Source organism: Nothobranchius furzeri, chromosome 16 (assembly GCF_043380555.1).
Source record: "Nothobranchius furzeri strain GRZ-AD chromosome 16, NfurGRZ-RIMD1, whole genome shotgun sequence".
Taxonomy (NCBI): domain Eukaryota; kingdom Metazoa; phylum Chordata; class Actinopteri; order Cyprinodontiformes; family Nothobranchiidae; genus Nothobranchius; species Nothobranchius furzeri.
In genome coordinates, this window is record NC_091756.1 from 4,686,627 (window position 1) to 4,698,729 (window position 12,103).

At 43.8% G+C, this 12,103-nt stretch overlaps 1 protein-coding gene across 1 annotated transcript in view; it reads right to left on the reverse strand.

Annotated features, from left to right (window-relative positions):
* mtr (5-methyltetrahydrofolate-homocysteine methyltransferase) overlaps positions 1-9,940 on the reverse strand; it is a 77,573-nt gene extending 67,633 nt beyond the window's left edge. The window contains exons 1-2 of the mRNA XM_070545360.1: positions 9,758-9,940; positions 129-340 (exon numbers count right to left, since the gene is read on the reverse strand). Coding sequence (XP_070401461.1) covers positions 129-340; positions 9,758-9,800 — 255 coding nt within the window. The 5' untranslated portion in view covers positions 9,801-9,940. The remainder of the gene's footprint in view (positions 1-128; positions 341-9,757) is intronic.
* Positions 9,941-12,103: the final 2,163 nt, after the last annotated feature.

The window sequence follows — 12,103 nt, forward strand, 5'->3', positions numbered from 1 at the left end:
ACACACACACACACACACACAAGCCTTAACAGAAGCACTGCATCACGAAACTCCAGCACAATAACAGAAGCTACGTGTTCAGCTTCCGTGGCTTAAGCAGCACAGCACCTGAGGTCTGGATCACCTACCTTGTGGATGTTGTAAATTATACTTGGCTGTGTGATGCTAAGAAGGTCGTTGTTGCCCTTCAGAGGCAGATGATGCTCTTTGAACTCCTCTCCCCTGAAATCTTCCTCCTCAAGCTTATGCTGCTGGATCATGGTTCCCATTCCACCGTCCAGGACCATAATCCTTTGCTGCAGCAATGTTCGGAGCTCCAACTCCACTGAACTGCTACATCCTGGACAGAAAATATTATTTCTGTTATCAAAGTGGTTTTTCATAATGTTAATATTGCACAAACGGGCCCAGTCCTTATTTCTATTTCCTTCTAAGCAGCCACTCATTTCAATCTTTTGTTCTTTAGCTCTCCAAACATTCAGAGCAAATGCTTCAGTGGCTGCCTCTTGTCCATTCATGTACTTCCCATCACCTGACCATTTTTGCACATCCCTCATTGTGTTAAAAATACTTGACAAAATGTTACAAATGGCAAAAGGAGATGAAATGTCTTGAGTCAGTCTCATTTCAAAACACTTGACTCCAGCAGATGAACGGTGGACCATCAGACCTGAGCCAGGCAGATCCTCTAAGCCCGGGGTCACCAACCTGGTGCCCTCAAGCCTGTTCTAAGCATAGCCCAATGCACCGCTCGGCAAAGTATAACATCTTTTCTGTGGCTGTTTTTAAATCACACTTTGTGATTTAAAACATGGATGCTAACAAGAATGTGTGAACTACAAAGGAACAAAGCTGTGTTATACAGCGAAACTCGAGGAAGGAGTGCTGGAAGCTAGGCTAGGCTAGGCTAGGCTTCAGTAGTGAACATGTGTGAGCAGCAGAACAGTTTGATGCCAAGATAGAGTTCTTCAGAAGCTACCTTTGTTTCAAGGATGCTAAAGGAGAAGTACGGCGAAGGTTAGAAACGTATGGCGGTGCTTTGAGAGAGGAGCTGTGGTCCATGAGGAGGTGTGGAGTAACCAGAGTGGTGGAGAACATGTATGAGAGCTGTGAGATGGGAGTAAGGTGTGCTGCAGGAGTTACAGAGGAGTTCGAGGTGGATGTGAGTGTGCATCAAGGATCTGCTCTGAGCCCCTCCTTGTGTGCTCTGGTGATGGACAGACGGGCTGATTAAAGGTGATATAGGAGTCTAATGGAGTTTGATGTCTGCAGATGACAGTGACTACGTTTACATGCAGCCAATATCCGGGTTATGATCGGGTTAAGGTCGGGATTCGGGTTTCTGAGTCGATCAGAATAACCCGTTTACAAGCATAAATAGAAAGAGTTACCCCTAACTTGCATAACCCGATGTAAATGCGGACGTTGGGGCAGCGTCAGGACATGTGGACTACGTCCAGAAGCAATATGCGTCATTTCCGGTTCTTCTCGTTCCGGTATCCGTGAAAACAACAACATGTTTCCCAGTTCGGAAGAGATAGCGACCGCGTTCGTTTGCGCTTTAGTTTCCTCGTCACTCCAAAAGTGTGGTGCTGTGCCGCGACTCGCCATGTCGCTCCCAAGTTGTTGTTTACTTCCGGTGTTCTGGCGCATACAAGACGTCTCGCTGCTCAAAAGACCAAGATTCCTTGCGAACAGAGCATGTGCAGAACACACGCTTTGATGGGGATATCCCGGTATGCGTTTACACGACCAAACGTTCGGGTTAGAAAAGGGTTACCCCAGGTGTAGTAAACTCCGGGGGAGCACACAGCCAGTCTGGTGCCCACATAGACGGAGCGGTCTAGCTGCGTCTCCCGGAGGAAGAAGAGGAAATCTGCCGTCTGATTGGGCAATCTTTAGGCAACTAAGAAATAAATGTACCACTCTCATCAAAAAGGCCAAATCAGACTATTATCTGTCACAACTGAGAACCTAAATATTCCACGAAAATTTTGGAAATTATTAAGTTTTTCTCTGTCAACTTAACTTCTCATGCTCTTCCAAAATGTGTCCTAAATGACTCTGTCCCAGTTTATAATACGACTGGGGTTTGAAACTGTTTTAACAAGCATTTCATCTCATCTGGTTCAGTGTGGACTTCTACTGGAACGCCCCGTGTCCCCCTGCACCGATTCCCAAATGACCCCTGGTATCTCTTAACTATGCTCCGTTTACTGTAGAGCAAGTACATACAACTATTAGATAGGGCTGTAGCGAAGCCTCGATGACGTCGACGGCTCGATTCTAAAAATTCGTCGACGTCAGATCCGGAAGTCGACGCACCGCGCCCACTTGTTGCATCCCCAGGAGTTTGTAAATAGAGGTGGAATCTGCCTGTTTTTCCTCTAGTTCGCCCTCTTCTCCGCCTTCACTAACATCTCCGCCAAATACCAAAGACCCGGAACAACGTCCGTCCGCTACTAGGTTCCTTTCCTGTTTTGCCCGCCTTCGTCTCCCGGCAACGGACAACAACTTCCAGGGTCAAATGCGCTGCTCCGTCTCTCGCAGATACAGAAAATCACCGGGAGCGCTTCTCCCTTCATTAAGGAGCTTCTTTCAGACATGAGGAGAGCTGTTTTGGTGGTAGCAGTCTCTCCTCCATGCTGGTCTGTTTGCTGGGTATTTTGGTTTATTTAAACTTGGTAACTTGAACTTAACATTCGTAAAGCTACTGTTAGCATTTTTGCTAACAGCTTCTTGCGTTTGGATAAGCTGTTACGTTTTGGTTTAGAGTTCATCGTTTTTGTGGTGCAGATCTCCCTTTTATTACATTTAGGGTGTTGTGGGTTTTCGGTTTAGTTTAAAATATCACCTTGAGTTTGGTTTAACCACCCAGTTTAGAGTTTGGACCTTTGGAGATTCTTATTTTTGTCCAAAACCCTGTAATCTTTGCCCAGTGGGACATCCCTACTTATTTGTACTTTTGTTTTAATTCCCCACAGGCAGAATTAGTTTATTATTCCCAACCTGTGGATGGAAAGATTTGTTTTTTTTTGTAGTTGTAAATAAACCTGATCATCATTTTAACTTTTAAATCCCATGTTATTGTCCCTTCCTTTTTGCACACGAGCCAAACTCCCCAGGAAGGGTCGTAACACCACCCGCCTCACGCTCATAAGTGACCAAAACAAAGCAGCATGGAGACACTCCATCTTCTACCACCTCTCAGGCAGCAGCCTGCACTCCCAAGTTCTACACGTCACCAGAACATAACCAACCAACACATTAAAAGCAGTGTTATACAAAATGAAGGCGTGTAGTGTTTATTCTCTTACAGTAAGAATTAATCAATTTTTTTGAGGAATTTATTAGAGATTTTTTGGTTTTTATTAACTGTGCAATAGAAAAATAATCATTAGATTAATTGTATAAATAGTCATTAGAATAGTCGACTATTCGATAAAATAATCGTCAGAATAATGGTTTTAAAAATAATCGTTTACCCCCAGCCCTACTATTAGAACTCTGGATCCCAGAAACCCCTCTGGTCCTGACATGATATAACCTTATTTTTTTAAATGGCTGCTGATTTCATAGCAGAGCCTCTTTTTAACCTTTTTATCAAAAACAAACCAATGGAGAAGGATGGCTGCACTGGTATCAAAACGAAGCGTTGCTTCATCCATTTGGGAGTACTGCGGCTTTAAGCCAAATGAAAAGGGGGGGGCCAGACAATTTAAATGAGGCAATCTGTAAAATTTGTGGCAAAACGTTCAAGTAAAACGAGGAAACACAACTAATTTAAGGGCTCACCTAGCTAGCTACCATCCTGCTATTAAAGCGCGGCTGCCGCCGCCTCCTCCTTCTGCCACACAGAGCAGCGGGGCAGCTCATGCCGGTGCCAGCCGACAGCTTGGGAGTCGGCGAAGCCTTTGCTCGAGCCGGCAAGTACAGCAGAGACAGTGTCAGACATAAACGCCTGACAGGCGCTGTTACACGGTAACTGGTGGAGAAGATGGTGCCCTGTTCCACTGTGGAGAAACCTGCATTCAAGTCCCTTCTCCAGAAATTTGACAAGCAATTCGCGTCGCCAGGGAAAACCTACTTCTCAAAAACTGCTGTGCCGAAAAAGTACAACACAGAGCACGAGCTCAAGTGTGGACCTTTTCTTTGCCACCACTGACATGTGGTCAAGTGTGAATGTGACTCCTTACATGAGTCTAACTGTACATTACCTGACCAAAGCCTGGACTCTTAATTCACGCTGCCTTGAAACAACGTTTATGCCCCCGTTTACTCAGCACCAAGTTTACTCAGCACCAAGTTTACTCAGCGCCAAGTTTACTCAGCGCCAAGTTTACTCAGCACCAAGTTTACTCAGCGCTTTGTCAACTCTGAAGCCCAGAAATAGAGATTCCAACAGCTCAGTAACCTGTTTGCGGGCTGCGGTGGACATAGCATGCGCACCAACCGCCAGAACATATAACTCCAGTGAAGTAACACACTCAAGTCAGAGCTTGTAGCTGCTGTTGTTTCTATCCGTCCTCCTCGACACACGGACACAACTCCATGCTCAAGCTGCTCAAAGGCTCTCCATGTTCAGCAGCACAAGCCTGTGTGAGCAACTGTTGTCTGTCATGGAGATGAACAAAAAACAACACAGGAGTCTCACTGATGAACTCCTCTCCCAGCTCAGTTAGAGAGGGAGCTGCAGGTGTCTGGCTTGAACAGGTGAGCATAAGAGTGGAGCTTGAATTATTGTTTTTATGCACTTTTTCTGCTCTAAAGCATGAACGTTAATGGCGGAGATGTTTTCATTGAGGAGAATTACTATCTAGTTCTTTTGTTGCTGGCTTGTTAAAAAAAGATGTAACCAACTTAAACAGGGAAGGCTATAGAAGAAGAATAGAAATAGAATACAAAATCCTTTTGTTGTCCCTCAGTGGGGAAGTTCTGGTGTCACAGCAGCAATTACATTCATTACAGGAGGATAAAGGGAGAGTAAATGTTAATAATAAAGAGTAAACAACAAAAACACATAATAAAAAATACTTCAAATTCAAAAGATTTTTAAAAATAAAAAATGATTAATATATACATATTTTAAGGAATAAAAATGTTTTATAATGAGAGACATAAGTAACCAATACCACTGATGTGTGTTTTATTTCTAATTGACTTGATGGTGTGTAATTTGTTTATTCCAGATTCAGTGTTTATCTAAACTAAGGTTGTTTCTACATGAAAAAGGTTCAACAATACCTATCTGTAAAGGAAATGTGGACGGTAGCTGTACCTTTTTCACTTGAGTTTGGCCCAGTGTGAATTTGAGTTTGACACCCCTGACGTAACGTTAAGAAGCTCGTCTGAACAACAGAAGTTAATTTAAGACCAGACTGAATTTTATCTAATCAATTCAGAGACTTATGAATTGAAATCACATCGATTCAGGAAATCGGTCACAAACCCAGCACTATTATAGATGAAGTTTAGTTAAACTCACATTTATTCTAGTTCAAATGTCTAGTCCAAAATGACTTCCTGTCTCTGGCTCCTTCAAAGGCCGTTCGAAATCTGGGTGTTGTGATTGATGAACACCTGACCTTTAAAGATCATGGTGCCTCTGCAGTTACTTCATGCCGCTTTGCGCTGTATAACATACAAAAGATCAGACCATACCTAACACAACATGCCACCCAGCTCCTGGTGCAATCTACTGTCATCTCCCGCCTTGATTACTGCAATGCCCTTCTAACTGGTCTTCCAGGCTGTACTGTGAGACCTCTTCAGATGGTCCAGAACGCAGCGGCGCGTCTGGTCTTCAATCAGCCAAAAAGAGCACATGTCACCCCTCTGTTCATTGAGCTCCACTGGCTACCGCTAGCAGCACGCATCAAATTCAAATTGCTAACACTAGCATACAAAGTCCGAGATGGTACGGCTCCCATCTACCTGAATCCTCTTGCAAAGGCTTACACAGGGTATATACAGCAATCCTTAAGTAAAATTTACTACTTTTTAATACTTTTTTTAACTACCTTCAGAATTTTTTTACAACCATCACAACACTAAATTAAAAAGGGTTAATCAGCGACCTATTTACACATATTTTAACATATATAACATACAAAAAGAATAGACTTAGAGACTCACTGATGTTGACAACGTATTGCACATATTTATTTTACTTAGAAAATAGGCCAGGCACTTCTGTTCAGCGCTTCAGACAGTTGACCACGGGGCCTGAAATGATGCACAACGACCACTGAATATGACGTCATCATTATGTGACCGGATATGCTAAAGTAGGGCTGCTCGATTATGGCAAAAACAATAATCACGATTATTGTGACTGAAATTGAGATCTCGATTATTTAAGATGATTTTTCAATTTATGTAGATTTTTTGTTGTTGTTGTTATTCAGTCATAAAATTGCTCAGGGCACAATCAGGACAAAAATAAATAAGAAACAAGATGATCACTAAAATAACTCCTGATTCCCAGTATAAAAAGACCAATATACTTATAGCTCATAGTCTACGACCCAAGGACTATAGACCTTGGTTTAACTCATGTAAGTCTAACCAGTGCAGACCCAAATACCAATATCTTGCAAATACTGACAGCAAGAATTATACAGTGGCATTTATAACAAATACATGCAAATTGCTGTTCACTAAATGTTGCATAACATTTATTTAGTCGTGTCAAGGTGCTGTAGGAGCGTGCACTAGCACCGTGTCCTCAGAGAGATTAGTTATTATTTATCAGCGTGAGGAACTTATTTCTACCTTATTTATAAACTATTTATTTACAGGTCCATCAGTTAATGTAATAATTGTCCCAACCACAGCTGCACCCCCCAACCCGGTCTCACAGCAATCGGGGCAAGCTGCACGTGTGTTTAGCGCGCCGCACGCGCACATTTAGCCGTTTTTATGGGCTCAGGAGTCCGCAGGTGCGGTGTGTGTGTCACTCACTCTGGTTACTCCAACAAGGAGCCGGCTCTGAGAGCTGTTTCTTTAGCGACCGACACATCACTACATCATTCCCTTTCCTAATGTTGTGAAGAACGGTCCGGGGCGCAGGCGGAGTGTTTAGCTAACCTGCAGGAAACGTCAACGACAGTTATCCAGAAAGTAGCTAAGGGTTACCAGAGATGCTTCTGAGGTGTTCGCTAGGTACTTTTAAAATTTAAAAAGTCAAGAAGGGGATCTGAGAAGCTGTTAGAAATAGCGTCAAAGTCGCCAAATTGGCAACACTGTGGAGGAGCGCTTCATTTGTAACTCCGGGCAGCGCAAGTGGGAGGAGCAAATAATCGGCTTGTTTTGTTTTTATAATCGTTCAAAACATTTCATTCGGAATATATTTCTATGTCGATGTTCAGAATACGACATCTGATAGTCTGAAAAAAATAATACCTAATTTGGAAAAAAATAATACCTCTGAGACCAAATTTAACACTTTTAATGGCCTTAAATTTGACTATTTTTATTTATCACTTTTTAATACTTTTTAAAACCCCGCGGACACCCTGCTTACATCTCGGCCCGGCCGCTCCGGTCATCGTAGGATCGTCGGCTAGCGGTGCCTACACCACGCTCAGGACAATCCAGGCTCTTCTCATGCATCGTTCCACAAATGTGGAATGACCTACCAAGCACTACCAGAACAGGGGCTTCCTTTTCAATTTTCAAAAAACTTCTGAAGACCCTGGAGAGCATCTTCTAAACTACCCCCCCCCCCCCCCCGCACCCGTCCCCCCTCTCTACTGTCTACTCCTTGTTCCCTCCTCTCCATGACTGATGTCAAGTTGTTGTTATTGTTGTTGTTAGTCTCAAGGGCAACATGCCGATTATCACTTGTACCATAAGTCGCTTTGGACAAAAGCGTCTCCTAAATACATGAACATAAACATAAATGTCAGCATTGTGCACATGACAAAGAGTTGTCTATCAACCTGATGCCCCTTCATGTAGTTCAGTGATCGAAGGAGCTCTCAGCTCCACAAAGGTCTAACTGAGCTGGGGTCTCATTTATCAAACATGGCGTAGAATCCGTACTAAAACCGTACTTAAGCTCAGCAAAAAAATGTACTTACGCCAAGTAGGTTTGTGATCTATCAAACATGGAGTACGCACAGCTGCACGCAATCTCCTCTTCATAAATCAGAAACTATCTAGAAAGGTTCTCATCTGCTTTTTAGTCACATCCCGCCCTCACCACGCCCACTTACTGCCATAAATGGTCAATGCTAAGTGCCTTGTGGATCTCACGCATATACATAAGCCGGCTGTTGCACCGCTCCGCCAATGACATGGCGACCGTAGATCAAGGCAGATCAAGGAAGTGTTATTTCACAGAAGCAGAAGTTGAGGTACCTGTGGGTGAGGTGGAGAAATGAAAGGAAGTGCTTTTGCAAAAGAAATAAGAGAAAATCCAGGGAGCGCCACAGCGTTGCTGAAGCCGTCAATGCTGATTTCTTCAGACAGATCTGTGGCGGATATTAAAAAAAAAGATCCGATAAGGATTTGATTTCCCAGACTCCCAGGTGAAAGCCATGCGTGCTAACCAGTGAGCCAAACTGAGATCTCCCCTGTACAAGTAGCCAGGGTGCATGATCAATCAGGTCACTGTGTGTGTGTGAGGGGGTCTTGTTCTGTGTGAAAACGAAGTACAAGTGATAATGCTGCAAAATTTCATGTTATCCTTCTCAGCAGCAGCACTGCAGGTGCTCTCCATGTCCAACATGTGTGTAAGCCAGGTCCTTAGTCAACTTAAAGTTGCGCACATTTTTCCACTAAGTTTTCTTTCATAGATCCCAAAGTTTGCGTGGAAAGTTGCTTACGCAGTTTTCTGACTGCGTTTTGTGCGTAAGCAAGCTTGATAAATGAGGCCCCTAACATTTACAGCTCCACATGAAACTCCCCGTTGGTGCTAAAATCCTGCTGTTATCTTCAGTCCAGCACATCGGGATTACACAGGCTTCAGAACTTTGAACCATCTAAATGACCCAATAAGTAGATCTTTCTGAAGAACACGTGTTTCAAAAGGAGTTCAGTCACATTGATCAGGCCACCCTGCAGGGTGCAGGAACCCTAACCCTCGGGTTTAGCAGAAAGCATCACCCTGAATCAAGGAAAGTTATCAGTAGCTAATGTTCAGCTAGAGGAAACTAAAATACCAGCTGATTCTGCTCCGAGGCTGAATGCTTTCTAACCAGCAGAAGAGGGCAGCCTGGTTTACTGTAGGACGCAGGTAATCATCATGCACCTCTAGTCCAGAGGCGTTGAACCAGGAACACTTTGTTCACAGACACAGTTCATGTTGAGCACGTGGTTAAAGAAAAACAGACAAATCTCCAAGTATTAGCATTATTCCGCAGATGAAACTCAACATGCTTAACAGAATACAACAAACAAACAAAAAGATATAAAAATAAATAAACAAGACAAATCATGAGCAAACTGGAATAAAACAAGAAATAAAATTACATAAACGATCAGAAAGAAAGTCTTTAGACGTATTTAATTAAACAAGCAAAAAGGGTCCGTAGAACGGAGGCAGGAGGACATTTCCTTTAAGTTAAGCTAAAAAGCTGTTCACACACACGCTACAGTCACAAACACACCTTGATTCAGGTGAGCTTTATTAAACAGGTACGTGTCACTGGCACGCGCACAGCCACACACGTGCGCTAGAAAGCAGCCTACTGACAGCCGCTGCTTTAGCTTAAAGCTAACCCTAAATACGGTTGAAAGCTCGTCCACGTACCTGCTCCTGAGGAGTACTGAGGGCAGACGTTAGTCGGAGCCATTTGGAGGATAACAAGCTGTGAAAACAACTCGACACTTCGTCTGAAAGCAAAAAGCTCAACTCCGTTACATAAAACTCGTCCGACTCTTATTTTCTCGTGGATTTTGCCTCTGATTCTTTTTCCGTCCGGCCTAAGCTGTACTTCCGTTTGTGCGCCTTCAAATTAAAAGCACCACAGCTGTGATCTAAACCAGACGTATTTAATTTACGCAACCGTCCGTGGTAAAGTTGGACGTTGGATTTTCGACGAACTCACTGCGGTCAGCGATAAGTCTTCATGCCGGGCGTGCGCTGCGCCACAAACGACGGTTAGCTGAGCTCCGAGGACTCGCTAATGGGAGCGGTGGTTCGCTTAGGGACCATCAACCAGGGGCGGATTCAGCTATTTGGGTGCCCAAGGCGAACACAGACATGGGGCCCCTTACACTAAATTTTCGACAATCTTACCTTTAACTGGATTTGCAAAACGCTCCCCTCTTCTGACATGAGTTATTTTCCCTTTTTATCAGTCTCCTCTTTTTTCCTGTATTCCCCTCCCTTTGAGCGCTTTCAGTATTTGCTCTGCTTTCTTTTTCCTGTCAGTGCTCCTGTGCTTTTGCCTTTATTTTTTTTTCTATTTTCCATTTTGGTCTATGTTTTCCTCCCTTAAACATTTTCCATTGTCTTTCCTTTCTGCTTCCTTTTGATGTTTACATAGGACAGCGCCTTGGGCTTAGGGTTGCGGAAGGCGCTTTATAAATAAAGCTTTGATTGATTGATTGATTGATTGATTGATTGATTGATTGATTGAAAAACGATGTCACTTTCAGAAGTGAAAATAAAAGCTTTCATGAAGCAAGCTGCTTCTTTCTCTTATTGGATCCACTAGGATAACTTCATTTCATGCTTCATGTTTTGACTATTGCTTTGAGTTTGTTACGAACACTCCCACCTCTCTTCTTCTTATTATTTGTGGTCTTATGGCACTTGGCAAACAACAATTTGGTGCATTACCGCCACCAACTGGATTGGAGTGGAATGACTACCAATCACTTCCTGTTTGTGCATCGCCGTCTTAATAACCCTCTTATGACCATAATTGTAACAGGGCTGCCTGGTATTTTTTTAATCTTATGGCTGTAAAATTGTAATAAAAAGTGCAAAGTGTGTGTTTCCTCTTTTTCCACTTCCCACTGAACCATCCACCGTCCTTCTCCATAAAATAATATGGAAGACTTGGAGTGCAATGCCAGTGAAGAAAATCCATACGAACTTCCAATGCAAATCATTATACGACAATGGAAGCTTCTTTAGAGAAGCCTTGTTTGATGAGGAGCTTTTGGTTAGATCAGCAGGGACAGCTTCTGGAGGAGAGTGATCAAAACAAGATAACCCAAAAGGGTTCAGATGACGGCAGCTAGAGGACTTAGATTTGACCTTTCCAGTTCCTACAATGCAGCATTAAATCTCATTCCTAAGCAGCTTCAGTCTAGGTCACACCTTCCTGCATCTACTCAACACTATAGAGATGTGGCGTGTTTACTTTCATTTTCAATAAATTTGCCAGCCGGAGCTCAGCAATAACTCCCCGCGTCATCATGACATCTGCCTCTGTTGCACCAGGGTGCATACGACAGACCATTACCGCAATATTACTACCAAGCGACGCAGAACGAATGCCGCAAAATTCGCGAAACGCCATGCCGGCATGGCACGTTTATAGACATACCATTGCGGTAATATTACGCAGATTTGCCGGTATGGTGTGTCTTTAAACACACACACACACACACACACACACACACACAACATATATACCAAGTAGTGTTTCTATGGCTACATTGTGATTTCTTAGGCTGGGACAACATAAATGATAAGTGACCCACACTTCTGTAGCGCCTCTCAGAGTAAGGACTCCAAAGCACTTTACACTACAGTGTATCATTCATCCATTCACACACACATTCACACACTGATGGTGATGAGCTACAATGTAGCCACAGCTGCCCTGGGGCGCACTGACAGAGTGTGTGCCGACATACACGGATGGCTCTAGGGACCCTGAGAGCGGCAGGGCTGCAGTGGGATTTGTGGTTCCTAGCATGGGGCCTGTGTTTGGTGGCCGGCTGCGTGACCACAGTTCAGTGTTCACGTCAGAGGTGGTGGCTATGCTGTGCGCCTTGAGGTGGGTGGGGGAACGTGGGCCAATGAGGTGGTCGTGTGTTCCGACTTGGCGGCAGCATTGAGTGTGCTGGCGGGTTTGAGATTGGGCTCTAGGCCGGATCTGCTGGTCTCAGTACACCAGTTGCTCTGCTCACTGCAGAA